The sequence below is a fragment of the Staurois parvus genome, unplaced genomic scaffold (assembly GCF_062004578.1).
Source record: "Staurois parvus isolate SC_StPar_1 unplaced genomic scaffold, SC_StPar_1.0 ptg000173l, whole genome shotgun sequence".
Classification (NCBI taxonomy): Eukaryota; Metazoa; Chordata; class Amphibia; order Anura; family Ranidae; genus Staurois; species Staurois parvus.
Genome location: NW_028317969.1, coordinates 2,317,448 through 2,333,691, shown reverse-complemented (window position 1 = coordinate 2,333,691; position 16,244 = coordinate 2,317,448). Strand labels below are relative to the sequence as shown.

The 16,244-nt window shown below is 43.1% G+C and overlaps 1 protein-coding gene across 1 annotated transcript in view; it reads right to left on the bottom strand.

The window, feature by feature from the left end:
- Positions 1-16,244, bottom strand: part of MYO7A (myosin VIIA) — a 305,599-nt gene that overhangs the window by 64,555 nt on the left and 224,800 nt on the right. The window contains exons 30-33 of the mRNA XM_089676754.1: positions 15,515-15,742; positions 13,311-13,481; positions 8,889-9,006; positions 4,814-4,940 (exon numbers count right to left, since the gene is read on the bottom strand). Coding sequence (XP_089532880.1) covers positions 4,814-4,940; positions 8,889-9,006; positions 13,311-13,481; positions 15,515-15,742 — 644 coding nt within the window. The remainder of the gene's footprint in view (positions 1-4,813; positions 4,941-8,888; positions 9,007-13,310; positions 13,482-15,514; positions 15,743-16,244) is intronic.

Here is a 16,244-nt window from a genome sequence, read left to right as displayed (position 1 = left end):
CAATCATGTAAATTCTGGTATTTGTGCAGATTTTTTTGGGCTGTGTTCACAAAGGTCTTCCACAGATCAGCCCCTGCTACCGCCTTTCATCTTGTGTCTTGCTACAAAGTTGCAATGTTACAGCATATTTATGCTGAAAAAAGATGCGTTCATATTATATAGTAATATAAAACTTCTATGGGTATGGTGGAGTGGTTCCGGTGTATTAATAAAATCAAGGACATGAGGAACTGATACACGCCTCACAAGAGAGAATCACACATTTTCATAAGACATGGATGTGTTGGCTTCAGTACTGACCTCCTCCAATCTGAAGGGTGAACATACAGCCTTAATTTACACACGAGTTTGGGATCTTCTCGGTAGACCCGTGGGTGGCAGTGAGAACCCTCCACTCTGTTTTACCTGGAGGAGTGTTGTGTGGGCATATCCCCTCCCCCCTCATCAGTGTCACCCTTTCCTTCCATACCCCTTTATCTTTCCCCCTCCCCTCCTTCTCCTCTTCCCATCCCCCCCCCCCCCCTTCATTCCTCTCTTTCCCTACTCCCCCTCCCCCTTTTTATTTATTTAATTTATTTTTCTCTTTCTCCTTTTCTTTCTCTCTATTTCCCCTCCCCCCTTCCCTTCTTCTTCTCTTTATTCTCTTTTCTTCTTTCCTTTTTTCCTTATACCCCACAACTCCATTAGATACTTCCAGTCTTTCTTTTTTCTCGATTAAGTTTGGGTTTATCCCTATGGTGTTCAACCACTCTTATCTTGTGTTTCCAAACTGACAGGTACATGGTTGGCCCCATACAGTGGTGGATGAGTCTCAGTCCTCCTTCTGGCCCCATACAGTGGTGGAGGAGGTTCAGTCCTCCTTCTGACCCCGTACAGTGGTGGATGAGTCTCAGTCCTCCTTCTGGCCCCATACAGTGGTGGAGGAGGTTCAGTCCTCCTTCTGACCCCGTACAGTGGTGGAGGAATCTCAGTCCTCCTTCAGGCCCCGTACAGTGGTGGAGGAGTCTCAGTCCTCCTTCTGGCCCCGTACAGTGGTGGAGGAGTCTCAGTCCTCCTTCTGGCCTCGTACAGTGGTGGAGGAGTCTCAGTCCTCCTTCTGGCCCCGTACAGTGGTGGAGGAGTCTCAGTCCTCCTTCTGGCCCCATACAGTGGTGGAGGAGTCTCAGTCCTCCTTCTGGCCCCGTACAGTGGTGGAGGATTCTCAGTCCTCCTTCTGGCCCCGTACAGTGGTGGAGGAGTCTCAGTCCTCCTTCTGGCCCCGTACAGTGGTGGAGGAGTCTCAGTCCTCCTTCTGGCCCCGTACAGTGGTGGAGGAGTCTCAGTCCTCCTTCTGGCCCCGTACAGTGGTGGAGGAGTCTCAGTCCTCCTTCTGGCCCCGTACAGTGGTGGAGGAGTCTCAGTCCTCCTTCTGGCCCCGTACAGTGGTGGAGGAGTCTCAGTCCTCCTTCTGGCCCCATATAGTGGTGGAGGAGTCTCAGTCCTCCTTCTGGCCCCGTACAGTGGTGGAGAAGTCTCAGTCCTCCTTCTGGCCCCATACAGTGGAGGAGTCTCAGTCCTCCTTCTGGTCCCATACAGTGGTGGAGGAGTCTCAGTCCTCCTTCTGGCCCCATATAGTGGTGGAGGAGTCTCAGTCCTCCTTCTGGCCCCATACAGTGGTGGAGGAGTCTCAGTCCTCCTTCTGGCCCCATATAGTGGTGGAGGAGTCTCAGTCCTCCTTCTGGCCCCGTACAGTGGTGGAGGAGTCTCAGTCCTTCTTCTGGTCCCATACAGTGGTGGAGGAGTCTCAGTCCTCCTTCTGGCCCTGTACAGTGGTGGAGGAGTCTCAGTCCTCCTTCAGGCCCCATACAGTGGTGGAGGAGTCTCAGTCCTCCTTCTGGACCCGTACAGTGGTGGAGGAGTCTCAGTCCTCCTTCTGGCCCCATATAGTGGTGGAGGAGTCTCAGTCCTCCTTCTGGCTCCATACAGCGGTGGAGGAGTCTCAGTCCTCCTCCTTCTCTGCTGTCCATGATTGGCATCTTTGACTCCTTGTCTCTGTTTTTATGACCTTTTTGGTTTGTGAGTATGCATTTGTAATTTTATAATAAATTTCTTACTATCACGGTAATGCACGAGGAGAGTGCGCCCTGTTTTGTTCTTTTCTGCTAGTATCAAGACTCCTTCTGAGATATGATTATTGTAAAAGGCCCTTCACACACTGTATATACTGTTCTCTACACATGTATTATAGGGGCCCATGCGCTCTTTTCGTTGTTATATTTGTCATATGACTGTTGGATGCTTCTGAATTAAAATTGTTCAAGTTATACTGTTCTGCAACTGTTTTAAAGGTTTTTCCCTTTTTGATCTATAACACTCGTACATGCTTGGATGTGTCTGTTACAACTTCTCTGTACCAAGTCAAATTTGTTAATAAAATCTCTTTATGGAAAAAAACTTCTATGGGTACCATCCCTAATCAAGACAGAAAAAAACTTAGCCTAAAATAATGGGATAAGTATATCAAATGGGAAGTGGTGTAAACCTCAAACATCCAAAGAACAAAGGTATACCGGTCAGGCAAACAATCCAGATCAATCTACGACTGGTGCAGGCTCTGGGCCACCACCACCCACGATGCAACAGGAAGCAGGGTCAGCCGCACATCGGAGGATTGATAAATATAATGTATATTTATTGATCCATAGGACACACAAAACACCAGGACATGAATACAGGACCTGTTAACGCGTTTCACATAATCTCGTGATTAAGCACAAGATCGTATGAAACGCGTTAACAGGTCCTGTATTCATATCCTGGTGTTTTGTGTGTCCTATGGATCAATAAATATATACTATATTCATCTATCCTCCGGTGTGCGGCTGACCCTTCTTCTTGTTTCAAACCTCAAACATGAAATATGAACAAAGCATATCCCTCTATAGTGTGTATTTGTCTCATTTAAGAACAATAAGTATCATTTCTGTCTGCTGGCATCCTCTCTGGTATCAGCATGAGTCACTTTTGACAGGTTTTCCTAACAGCAAGAGAAAAGTGGTGACAGGGGAGGGACCTCCAGAAGATTGACAGCCTCAGCTCTGTTCCTGTGAGCTGTGTGTGTGTATGCGTGTGGGTGTGTGGGCGGGGGGGGGGGTCTCTTCCCTCCAAACAGCTTTCTGAGCTCTCCTCATTAAGCTCTGCAGTATGCAGTTGCAGCTCTCCTCCCCTTTTTTCTGAACTTCCAGACAAGCTTTAAAAACTATGGACTTTGAACGGCTGTAAAGAAGAGAAGACTGCAGATAAACAGGTACAACTTATGTAGGAGGATTTGTTTCATCTATATGTATCACCTGAGGCCAGTCCCTTCACTGGGTATATGTAAGGGTGTTAAAACCACTTTAAATGTACCACAAAAACAAAATCAAATAGTATAAAAATCACATTATCATTAAAAACACATGAAATTGGGGCTCCAAATTAACATATAGAGCTTTAAGATTCAAGATTCATCTTTCACGATGAAACCGCTTCCTCAGGATCCGCACTGATATAGATATTAACACATTCAATCAGGGAAAACTGTATCATTTGGAAGCTAAATCCATACACGTTATCTCAGTGTTTCTAAAACAAACTTATATCATAACCCAGATGTTAATATTGGTCCAATTCAGTGAACAAAAAAGCATAAAAACCCCAAAAGATATCAAAATTGGACCCCCAGACCAATATTAACGAACAAATAAAAAATCCACCAAACATTAAAGGTAGTATGCAGAGGAGTCCCTTAAATAACTTATAGGTAATAAACCACTTCGAATGTGTCAGCAGGGGGGCCCAGGCAGATGGGTTAATCAGATGTGGGCAGGAAGGGTGATCAGCATGGAGTGACAGGTCAATTACTGGAACCGATCCCCTGTATGGCTCTCTCTGCAGCAGCTGAAAATTGGCTTCTTCTCCTCTCCCTCCCACTGGCTTTCAGCTGCTGCAGAGAGAGCTATACAGGGAATTGGTTCCAGAAATTGACCCCCCAACTGCACCCATTATCCTCCCTGTGTACAATACATTTTACCCCTGCTGCACAGGTCCCCCTGTGTGACCCCCACCCCTGCAGTGTTTCCGGCTTCCCTCCTCTCCTTCCCACCGGCAGCTGCAAGCACACAATAGGATCCTTTAGGATGGAGAGTGGAGGAAGAGTCCGGTAAATATTTGACATTTACCAGCCCCTTCCTTTCCTGAATAAACACAATAAGAGATTTGTAGCAATCATTTACCGTGTTCATTCATAACTGAAGCATAGACAATTGTGCTTTTTTTGGGGGGGGGGGGCTGTCATGTCTGTATGGGGCCCCGTGGTTTCTAACAGCAGCCCTGTGTGTCAGCATAGCTAAAAATGGCAAACACTTTTTTTTTATTATGCTGACACACCTGAAGTGGTTATATATTACCCTCATGCTATTTAGGAGGAAACTAAATGATTTGATTTTAAAGTGCTATATGATGATTATATTATTCTGGAACCCCAATTTCAAGTTTTTTTAATGATAATGTGATTAAAAACATATTGAGAAAAACTCATAAATACACAAAATACACATCTATATCAAACAGTAAATTTACTTCAAAATGTATCCTGCTAAACTGAATGTGGACCACTGCAGCCTTTCACATGGGTCCCTAAGAGGTCCCTCAAGCCAAGGATAACACTGATGGCGGTGTAAGCCTGGGGAATCTACATCACAAGATCTCCAGATTTACAGTATGTTCGTGTCCCAGGTACTCCTAACAGTGTCAGAAATGTTTACAGGTTCACATCTGTCCCAAAACCAGATACCTGCTGCTGGATACAGCGGTGATCTCAGGGAAGGAAAGTTCAAGAAGAACTTGCTCCTGCTCATCCACAAAGTAGACCCCAGTCCAGTTAACGGCGACAATCACATCATTCTTCGGTAGACTTGGTCCTGGAGAGCAAAGAGATTATGTATGTACAATCAGCAGAAACAGTAATGACTAGACTTTACAGTTTACAAAATACATAGTTAGTCTGGCAGAAAAAAGTCAAAAGTCCATCCAGTTCAACCATAAAAAAAAAAAAGTTATAATCCTTGTCACGGATCCTCACTGCATGCACACGCCCACAGCGACTAGCTAACCAAGGCGTGCACGTCCAGCCGTGACTTGGGGTAAAGAGTGAATGAGAGGGACTTACTTTGAGAATATAAGACTGGCTGTGATACACTTTCACAGCCCGCACTGCCTCTGGCCACCACTAGAGGGAGACTCCACTCCAATCCAGCTGGCTGACCACACACAGGCAGATACGAATCTTATATACAATCTGGTGCACTCTAAGGGTTGGGGAGCAGTTTAGCAATTGGCACACCCTTCTAGGATTCCTCCAGCTATCCTACAAGCTAGAACCCCGGTGTTAATCACTCTTCCACTGTCCACACCCCCCCACACCAGACACACAACAAATGGTAGCTTGCCACCACCCAACAGTTTGTCCGCAGACTGGTCTGCTGGGCCACCACACACACACAGATCTCTGTCTGGCAGATCTGCTACTTTACAATCTGCATGCAATCTGCCAACACGCAGTGCAATTGTATACAGATTGGCAATGAACTTGACCGAGCATATATAGACACTGCAATAAAATACAATCTCTCCGGAGATATGAGCCCGAGCTTAAGTACCCAGAAGTCACTTATTAATTTTATGATTTAATATCCTGAAAGTGGGCAGTGCATAAAATATGTACAAAGAAAAAACAATTACAAAAAATGCAAAAATACACACAATTGGCTATTCACTATAAAATAAAAGGGAATAAAAGCAGAAATAAAACTTTTACCAAGAGTTATCCTGCGACTGGAGCAAGTCAGAGAAAGTCTCCGATTCGCCAGTCAAATAGAACCGGCTCTGTACGAATCACACCGTCCATATCTCAGGGTCCTCAATTTATTGAAATATGGACGTGGGCTGGACATTAGCCCTTGGCCAGTCAACCCTGGAGGATGTTCCTGTATCAGCCCACAGGACATTCTGGGTTCTGAAGTGCCCAAAGTCGATTGGACCAGGAACAGTTTGAATCACCTAGTCAGGGATAGAATTTCCGTCACCAGTGCATCAGTCCAATCACGACAGTATCAATCGCTGTTCAGCTGTCGCAATCAGGCGCCATATAACAGTTTTTTGCATTTCTCTGGGATTCCACACGGGCTACAAATACAGTTTTACCTGCAGATGTAGCCTACAGTGTGTCCAGTCAGAAGGATGTATTTTCATCTCTCTGCAACTAATATTTTAGCTTTTATGAGAGATTAAATATTTTTCTTTGATCTGTGGGTATAAGTCATAGCTGACAGACACATTGGAGCCACTCCTGGTCTCCTGCTGCTTCCCGAAGCCGAAATGGCTGGAGCTCTTCTTTTAGACTTTAAGAAGGTGGCAAAGTCTGGCTACATAGGTGACAATGTTTTATTGACATCTAGGTGTCACCTCCAGCCTAGAAGCTGCTCTGTCCATATGTCTCTAACTGAATACTGAACACTTGTCTTTAATAACATGGAATTAAACTAGACCTATGATTACATATTTCTACTGATCACCTCACATCTCAGCTACCTGAATCTTACATTTATGTTACAATCCTAAACCCACAGTTGATCCAGACGAAGGTAAAAAAAAACCAGCAAAGCATGATCCAATTTGCTCCTGTAGGGGAAAAAAATTCCTTCCTGATCCCCTGAGAGGCAATATCCCCTCGATCAACTTTATCTATAAATGTTATATCCAGTTATATTCTGTGTATCGGAGACAGAATAAAAATGAATTAAACAGTGGTTTTGGGTTGTAGTGCTCAGGTGTAGTGTAGTTCCACTTTAATCACTAATGTAAGATGATCCTTCTTCACGGTCCACCATTGTAATGAGGTCCTTCTCCTACTGTGCTTCTTGGTGAGGAGGCCCTTCTCCTCCTATGCTCCAATGAAAGGGGGTCCTTCTCCATTGACCACCTGTGTAAGGGGGAACCTCTCCCACTGATTGCCAATCTAAAGAGCCCTTATCCACTGACCATCAGTGTAAGAGGGAACCTCTCCCACTGTCTGCCATTCTAATGGACCCTTATCCACCGACGACCAGTGTAAGAGAGAACCTCTACCACTGATTGTCAATCGAATGGACCCTTATCCACTGACGACCAGTGTAAGAGGGAACCTCTACAAATGACTGCCGTTCTAATGGGCTCTTATCCACTAACCAACAGTAAAAGGGGGCATATATATATTGACAATCAATGAAAGCTGGCATCAATCCACTGACCACCATGTGGGGGAATTTAAATAATTTTGTCTTATAAAACAGTTATGGCTGTTAAATACAGAAGTCTTATTTTTTTTTTATATTCTCATATCTACAGCTTACAGTTCATCGTAATATACCATGAGCTGTACATATTATTAACAGGGGTTTTCTGAGGCCTGAAAGTTATTTCATGGGTTCCTCCATCTTAACAGGTTATGGACCAGAACTATTTTCACAATCCAGTTATAAGTCTATAATACTAGGTATTATTTTTTGAAAGCTGCATATATAATCTTGAAAAACTTACAATTTACTTTTGTAGTTACATTAACACGTTAAAACCTAAATTATATTTTTCCATTTACATATAATTTAATTATGGCTTCAGATTCATTGGCCACTTCATTAGGTACACCTTGCTAATATCGGGTTGGACCCCCTTTTGCCTTCAGAACTGCCCTAATTCTTCATAGAATAGATTCAAGAAGGTGCTGGAAACATTCCTCAGAGATTTTGTTCCATATTGATATGAGTTACTGTTGCCTTTCTATCATCTCGAACCAATCTGCCCATTCTCCTCTGACCTCTGGCATCAACAAGGCATTTTCATCCACAAAACTGCCACTCACTGGATATTTTCTCTTTTTCAGACCATTCTCTGTAAACCCCACAGATGGTTTTGCAAGAAAATCCCAGCAGATCAGCATTTTTTGAAATACTCAGACTAGTCTGGGTCCAACAACCATGTCACGTTCAAAATCACTTAAATCCTTTTTCTTCCCAATTCTGATGCTCAGACGGAATGTCAGCAAGTCGTCTTCACCAAGTCTACATGCCTAAATGCATTGAGTTGCTGCCATGTGATTTGCTTATTAGCAATTAGTGTTACCAAACAATTGAACAGGTGTACCTAATAAAGTAGATGGTGAGTGTCCTAAGGTCCCTAAGTCCTAATGGTTCCCCTACCTCCACCTCAAAACCATCCTTCCACCAAGAGCAGTGTTTTTGCAGAATAGTAACCAACCATTCAGCATATTCCCTTATTTCAGAGTCATTTATAAGATATGTCCAAGGTGTATGATTTTCCCCTATTACTGTCTGAGTAGATCATTATTCTCATCGGTGCAGTAACCCCTAGAGGTACGCTGCTTTGCTGTGCTTACAAGTACACCCTAGCTTAGCCATTCTCAATGAGAATTCCTTCAGATGTAACTAGGGTTCCTCCAGAGGGTGCCATTCCTTGAACTGTGTTTGATAGACTTCCCATCTGATGGTGCTTGAATAATTTTGAGACTATCACTACTTGGCAGAGCCAGAAGCATGATACCAGTGATCCTTTTAGCTGTTGTTAAGGGTGGCATTGTGACCACCACTGTAGGATGGAGGGGAATTCTTCCCATTGGCCACCAATGCCAGGAGAAGTCTTCTCACTGTCCCAGAATGAATTAATTTTAGCAGCGAGACCTAAAATTATTTCAAAGATTCATTTGTGGGTAAAAAGCTAGTCTGCCCTGGTTGAACAATATTTAAAACGCACACACAGAAAATACACAAACAGTATATTGGAACATGCCTACTGTAAATTCACATATAATTTACCTGAAAACTTAAAGGCCTCATAGAATCTAGAGAATAGCAAAGGCCACTTAAATCTTGCAAAATCCACCACGTTCTCCTTCACCTTCTGAGCATCAGATCTTCTCTGCGCATATATGCCCTACAAAGATAAAACAAACATTCATACAGTAGGTTGCTCAAGGAGATGTTCCTTATACACTAATAAAGAGGTAGTATTCTCAAACATGGGACTACATGGGAAAGCCCGGTGAAATTACAAAATTATAGGAGTAAATCCAGTGGTGTGTTTTGGTTGTGTACTGCCCTAGGCAAGAGAAAAAATCGTGCTACCCCCATGTCGGTGGGTGTAGTTGGGGAGAAAGAGAGAGAGAGAGATTCCAGCACTCACCCACTGACCACCCCAGGAGCCATGATCAAGAAAGCCCAACCTTCCTTCTGCTCTGATCTCAAACAATGATCCAGGAATGGGAGTTGGACACCCTTCAACAGCCCACAACCCGCACTGCTGTGCCTGTGCCTCACCCGCTCCCCATCCTCAGTCACTGGCTGCCATGTGTGTTACTTCTGCCGGGGGTGGCGCCACCCCCCTGAAAAATCCTGCCCAAGGCAAACGCCTTGTTTAAATACACCCCTGAGTAAATCCACACAGAAGTTTGTATTTCATCAAAGAAAAATGAACAAAAACAAAGGAAGATATTGTAGGTGATTCTGCCTAGGTTAGGGAAAGGAAAAACCAGTTTGCCAGTCTCCCTTGCCTTCCTCCCCGGTCTATATATACAGTGGGGATCGAAAGTTTGGGCACCCCAGCTAAAAATTTGTATTAATGTGCATAAAGAAGCCAAGGAAAGATGGAAAAATCTCCAAAATGCATCAAATTACAGATTAGACATTCTTATAATATGTCAACAAAAGTTAGATTTTATTTCCATCATTTACACTTTCAAAATAACAGAAAACAAAAAAATGGCGTCTGCAAAAGTTTGGGCACCCTGCAGAATTTATAGCATGCACTGCCCCCTTTGCCAAGCTGAGACCTGCCAGTGTCATGGATTGTTCTCAATCCTCGTCTGGAAAGACCAGGTGATGTCAATCTCAAAGGTTTTAAATGCCCAGACTCATCTGACCTTGCCGCAACAATCAGCACCATGGGTTCTTCTAAGCAGTTGTCTAGAAAACTGAAACTGAAAATAGTTGACGCTCACAAAGCTGGAGAAGGCTATAAGAAGATAGCAAAGCGTTTTCAGATGTCAATATCCTCTGTTCAGAATGTAATTAAGAAATGGCAGTCATCAGGAACAGTGGAAGTTAAAGCAAGATCTGGAAGACCAAGAAAAATATCAGACAGAACAGCTCGCAGGATTGTGAGAAAAACAATTCAAAACCCACGTTTGACTGCACGATCCCTCCAGAAAGATCTGGAGGACACTGGAGTTGTGGTACACTATTCCACTATAAAGAGATACTTGTACAAATATGGTCTTCATGGAAGAGTCATCAGAAGAAAACCTCTTCTACGTCCTCACCACAAAAATCATCGTTTGAACTTTGCAAATGAACATATAGACAAGCCTGATGCATTTTGGAAACAAGTTCTGTGGACCGATGAGGTTAAAATTGAACTTTTTGGCCGGAATGAGCAAAGGTACGTTTGGAGAAGAAGGGGCACAGAATTTAATGAAAAGAACCTCTGTCCAACTGTTAAGCATGGGGTTGGATCAATCATGCTTTGGGGTTGTGTTGCAGCCAGTGGCACAGGGAACATCTCACGAGTAGAAGTAAAAATGGATTCAATAAAATTTCAGCAAATGTTGCATGGTAACTTGATGCCATCTGTGAAAAAGCTGAAGTTAAAGAGAGGATGGCTTCTACAAATGGATAATGGTCCTAAACACACCTCGAAATCCACGGGGATTACATCAAGAGGCGTAAACTGAAGGTTTTGCCATGGCCTTCACAATCTCCTGACCTCAACATAATTGAAAATCTATGGATAGACCTTAAAAGAGCAGTGCGTGACAGACAGCCCAGAAATCTCAAAGAACTGGAAGACTTTTGTAAGGAAGAATGGGCAAAGATACCTCAAACAAGAATTGAAAGACTCTTGGCTGGCTACAAAAAGCGTTTACAAGCTGTGATACTTGCCAAAGGGGGCAGTTCAAGATATTAACTCTGCAGGGTGCCCAAACTTTTGCAGACACCATTTTTTTGTTTTCTGTTATTTTGAAAGTGTAAATGATGGAAATAAAATCTAACTTTTGTTGACATATTATAAGAATGTCTAATCTGTAATTTGATGCCTTTTGGAGATTTTTCCATCTTTCCTTGGCTTCTTTATGCACATTAATACAAATATTTAGCTGGGGTGCCCAAACTTTCGATCCCCACTGTATGTATATATATATATATATATATATATATATATATAGGGGCCAGGGTCAAGAGAGCTTTTCAACAGGACTGCATGGCAAGCAGGCAGGTCTGCACTACAAGAGAAGATGTAACCTGAAGCAACCTTTGTCAAAGAAGCAATTCTCAAAGAATGGACTTTTCCAAGCATGGGCTCTCACCTGTACAAGTATTCCTGGGCAGCCACAGAGTAGTTAGACAGGAGGATTGTGTTATAGTTTAACTGTGATGTCTTCAAACGCTTTTTTAAGCCTGGTCTGAATAGTGGTTTCTATCGTATTGAAAGAACAGGGATGGTACAACATACATGGAGTACAGAAGTGAGGCCACTACAGAGGGTTAACTCAGCAGGAGGTTTGGAGGAAGAGAACAGTCGCCTTAGTTAACCAAGAACTGGTGGAAAGTGAACAGCAGCCTGTCAATAAGCGCGGTCCTGGTGGGGATGACGGGTCCTCTGGTAGCAAGGGGGTTGGTGTTCTGGCTCCTTCCCTAGTGGTCGGTTCCCCCAAAAGTATCTGAGAGTAGACCCTTGGTACAGAAACCCCACAGCCTAGCTGCATGGCACAGGAGAGCAGAAGGAGTTAACTACTTTATGTTCACACATCTAGTGCGCAGCATGAGGGAGGTACGTAACAGAGATACACTGGATGGGCGCAGAGGGCATGGGCTGAGTGATGTCCCTCCTTAATGCAACCACTCACCGACAGGGTGTGTAATAGCATGGGATAGTATATTTTACAGAGACCCTGTATACTTCACTACTACACACTGTGCACGACTTATCTCCAAGTCAGAAATCAGGATACCACCATAATGTTGATCTCAAATTAATGCGGCCCTGTCTAGTATTGACGGTATTGACGAGTGTGCACACACATGAAAGGTACCCCCATGTGCAGGGTGAGTAGGCCCCACTCACAACTTGATTTGGGATCAGATATTCCCTGGAGTCAATGACCCATCACTGCTTCCTCCAGCACTGCATGAGAAGGCACAAACAATCACCTTTTTACAGCTTACAGATCCAACACTGCTTCCTCCTCCACTATCTGGCAAAGCACAAACAGACATCTTATATACAACTTACTGATCCAGCATTGCTTCCTCCTCCACTATCTGGCAAGGCACAAACAGACATCTTATATACAACTTACTGATCCAGCACTGCTTCCTCCTCCACTATCTGGCAAGGCACAAACAGACATCTTATATACAACTTACTGATCCAGCACTGCTTCCTACTCCACTATCTGGCAAGGCACAAACAGACATCTTATATACAACTTACTGATCCAGCACTGCTTCCTCCTCCACTATCTGGCAAGGCACAAACAGACATCTTATATACAACTTACTGATCCAGCACTGCTTCCTCCTCCACTATCTGGCAAGGCACAAACAGACATCTTATATACAACTTACTGATCCAGCACTGCTTCCTCCTCCACTATCTGGCAAGGCACAAACAGACATCTTATATACAACTTACTGATCCAGCACTGCTTCCTCCTCCACTATCTGGCAAGGCACAAACAGACATCTTATATACAACTTACTGATCCAGCACTGCTTCCTCCTCCACTATCTGGCAAGGCACAAACAGACATCTTATATACAACTTACTGATCCAGCACTGCTTCCTGCTCCACTATCTGGCAAAGCACAATCAGACACCTTATATACAGGTTTTTGATCCAGCACTCCATCACTGACAGGGAATACACCAACACCTTACTGATCCTGCACTGCTTCCTCCTCCATTATCTGACAAGGCACATACTGTCAGATTATACACAGTTTATTGATTGAGCAATGCTTCCACTGGCACTCAGATGTCTCCATACTACATGATTTGAGTGAAATTGGGCAGTAAAAGGTCTGTTCAGCAATGACCCACATATAAACCCAGTGGTTGTTTGGTACACAAATCTGTGTACATGGTGATAAAATGGAAACTAATAATTAAAAAATGCTTTTACTACAACTGTTCACTTACTGAATTTATTTTTTTTTCCTGCACAGTCATATTATTGATACCTTTTTGTGTGCAGCAATTATGAACTGCGCCCATTTCTCCACGTTCTTGGACGGTGTGATCTCTCGATCTGGGATATAGGAAGGTATAAGATTTAGCAATCTCTCCATGACCAGCTCAGAGCCGTAGTCCACAAAGTACTGCTGGGAGGCCAGCTCTGCCAGATCTTCCTCCTGCAAGAAGCGTTTTAGATTTTTAGAAAGTGTGGTGACTGGTCAGCAGTGATTGGAGAATAAAAGAAAAAAAAATTATGTTAAATGGTCACAAAACAAGAGTATCATTTTGAATTAAAAAATATTGTTCCTGGTGAGGTGAAACATGATAAAAAAAATAATTTGGACCTTCACTCTCTCTGGATGTACACTATGAGGCCAGAAGTATGCAGACAACTGTCCAAAATATTAGTTTCAGGTGTTTTCAATGAAGGGGACTGCTACAGCTAACAAAGACATTTTAGAATTGTGAATTGTGAACTTCTAATCTCGTAACAACCATTTGGTTAAGGCCTTTTTTCTGTTCCACCATGACTATGTCCAAATCCAGCTCCATAAAGACATGGTTTCATGAGTTTGGTGTGAAGGAACTTGAGTGGCCTGTACAGAGCCCTGACACTATGAGACCAGAAGTATGCAGACAACTGTCCAAAATATTAGGTTCAGGTGTTTTCCATGAAGGGGACTGCTACAGCTAACAAAGACATTTTAGAATTGTGAGCTTCTAATCTCGTAACAACAACCATTTGGTTAAGGCCTTTTTTCTGTTCCACCATGACTGTGTCCAAATCCAGCTCCATAAAGACATGGTTTCATGAGTTTGGTGTGAAGGAGCTCGAGTGGCCTGTACAGAGCCCTGACCTTAACCCTACTGATCTCCTTTGGGATGAATTAGAACGTTGACTGTGAGCCAGGCCTTCTCATCCAACTTCAGTACCTGACCTCACAAATGTTCTTTTAGCTATCTGGGCACAAATGTCCACAAATACACTCCAAAATTTTGTAGAAATCCTTCCCAGAAGAATGGAGGTTGCTATAACCTCAAAGGAGGAGGCCAACTGCATGTTAAACGTAGACCATGATTTTGGAATGCAATATCCAACAATCTTATATAGGTGTAATGGTCAGGTATCCACATTCATGGAGCCATATTGTGTAGTCTGTATGTTCTTCCTTTGTCTGTGTGGGCTTGGTGGAAAGCCATGCTGGTCTGCAATGCTTTTGTGCTGATACTGAGAGTAGAAACAACAGCAGATAGTTATAATGAAGGTTTTTCCATCATGTGATCATGCCAGCTATGAACGCTCTTAGAAGATAGAAGGACCATATGCTTTGCTGGGAGCGTTGACATAACAGCAGAGGGAGAAGGGTGGAGTGGCACCCTCAATCTGACAACCCCAGAACATCAGATTCCTATTAAAAGGTAAGTTCACCTTTTTACAAAAAATAATAAATGCACATTTTTACTGCAGGTAAAAAAATGTGCATTTATTATTTTTGGTTTCTGGAGCCTCTGAAGCATTTCACCAGCGATCAGCAGAAGGTGTCATGCAGGTCTCCTGCAGACCTGTCAATATATCTGCTTACCCGTAGGGGATGTACGGGCAAGCAGATATACTGACAGGAAGAATCAATGAACTACCGTAGCGGTCCACAGCACCTTTTTAGTTCACTGAGAACTACAAGACGACAGCCGTGAAGGTTGCCAGGACTTGTAGTTCATTAATTCACAGAACTCCGTGAGTGAATGACGAGGCCGTGTGGGCAAAGCCACATTTTACAAGAATTGTGACAGCTAGCAGGGAGGAGAAGATCCCCGATAGCTGTCACAATGGGGAGCAAGAAGGAGCAGGGGCCATTCCATTCATAACATGTTACACAGTACACCCTGAATAAGGGTGTAACATGTAACATGTTACGAAAGGTGAACTTATCCTTTAACTCTGCAAGTGTAATTAAACATTATTTTTGCCTTAAAATACAATATTTAATACAAAACTCTGAAATGATGACAAGCTCCAACTTCTGGCTGGAAAAGGTAAATATGAAAGTTATATTTAATGCAGTTTTCAGATTTACCTGAAAAAAGATAAATAAATAGAAAAAATATATATTTTTAATCCTTAACACAATACAAAAAATATATACAGTATATACAAAAGAATATAAAATGTAAAATATCAAATGTGGTAGCCAAACAGGGTTAAACTCACCTTGTCACACCTATACTCTCCAAATTTCACCCCTCTGACAATCTGCTGATAGATGAGATTGGTGGCTACATTGTCCTCAGTAGGATCATGCCAAGGGGTAAAAATCTCTTTCCTGAAAAAAAGTCTCCATGGGGCATTCCTCTCCTGTGCTCCCTGCTCCTTGGCGTACTGCTCGCACTGAGACACAGCGTCCATCACATGATCATTCCCGCTGCCCAGAGAGGACACCTAGTGAACACAGCAGATGATAAACCGTAACCTCTCCATCACAACATATATGGCAAATGACATACATAAAATATATTCCTTACTAATACTGAATGATACACTGTTAAAGAAATTAAAACCTTAGTAAATGATTGAGCATAAGATGGAAAAAGTGCTGTACCAGGGGTGGACTAACCATTTGGAAACTCGGGCACTGCCTGAGGGCCCGGGGTCAGTAGGGTGCCCCATGAGATGCCCCTGGTACCTTTTTCATAGGCTTTTTTGAGTTTGGGAAAGGACACAGGGGCCCCATGATCCCCTATTGCCCGGGGGCCCCATGAGTTGTCAGTCTGCCCCTGTGCTGTACAAGAACAAAATAAAAAGCTAAACATTTAAAATAAACCTGACACAAGCCTGGGATCTTCAGACTGTGCAGATAATAAAAGGAATACAAAAGCATACATTAACAGAAATGAAAATGTCAAAATCAACAATAGATCCATAGAGAATAAGACATACAAGT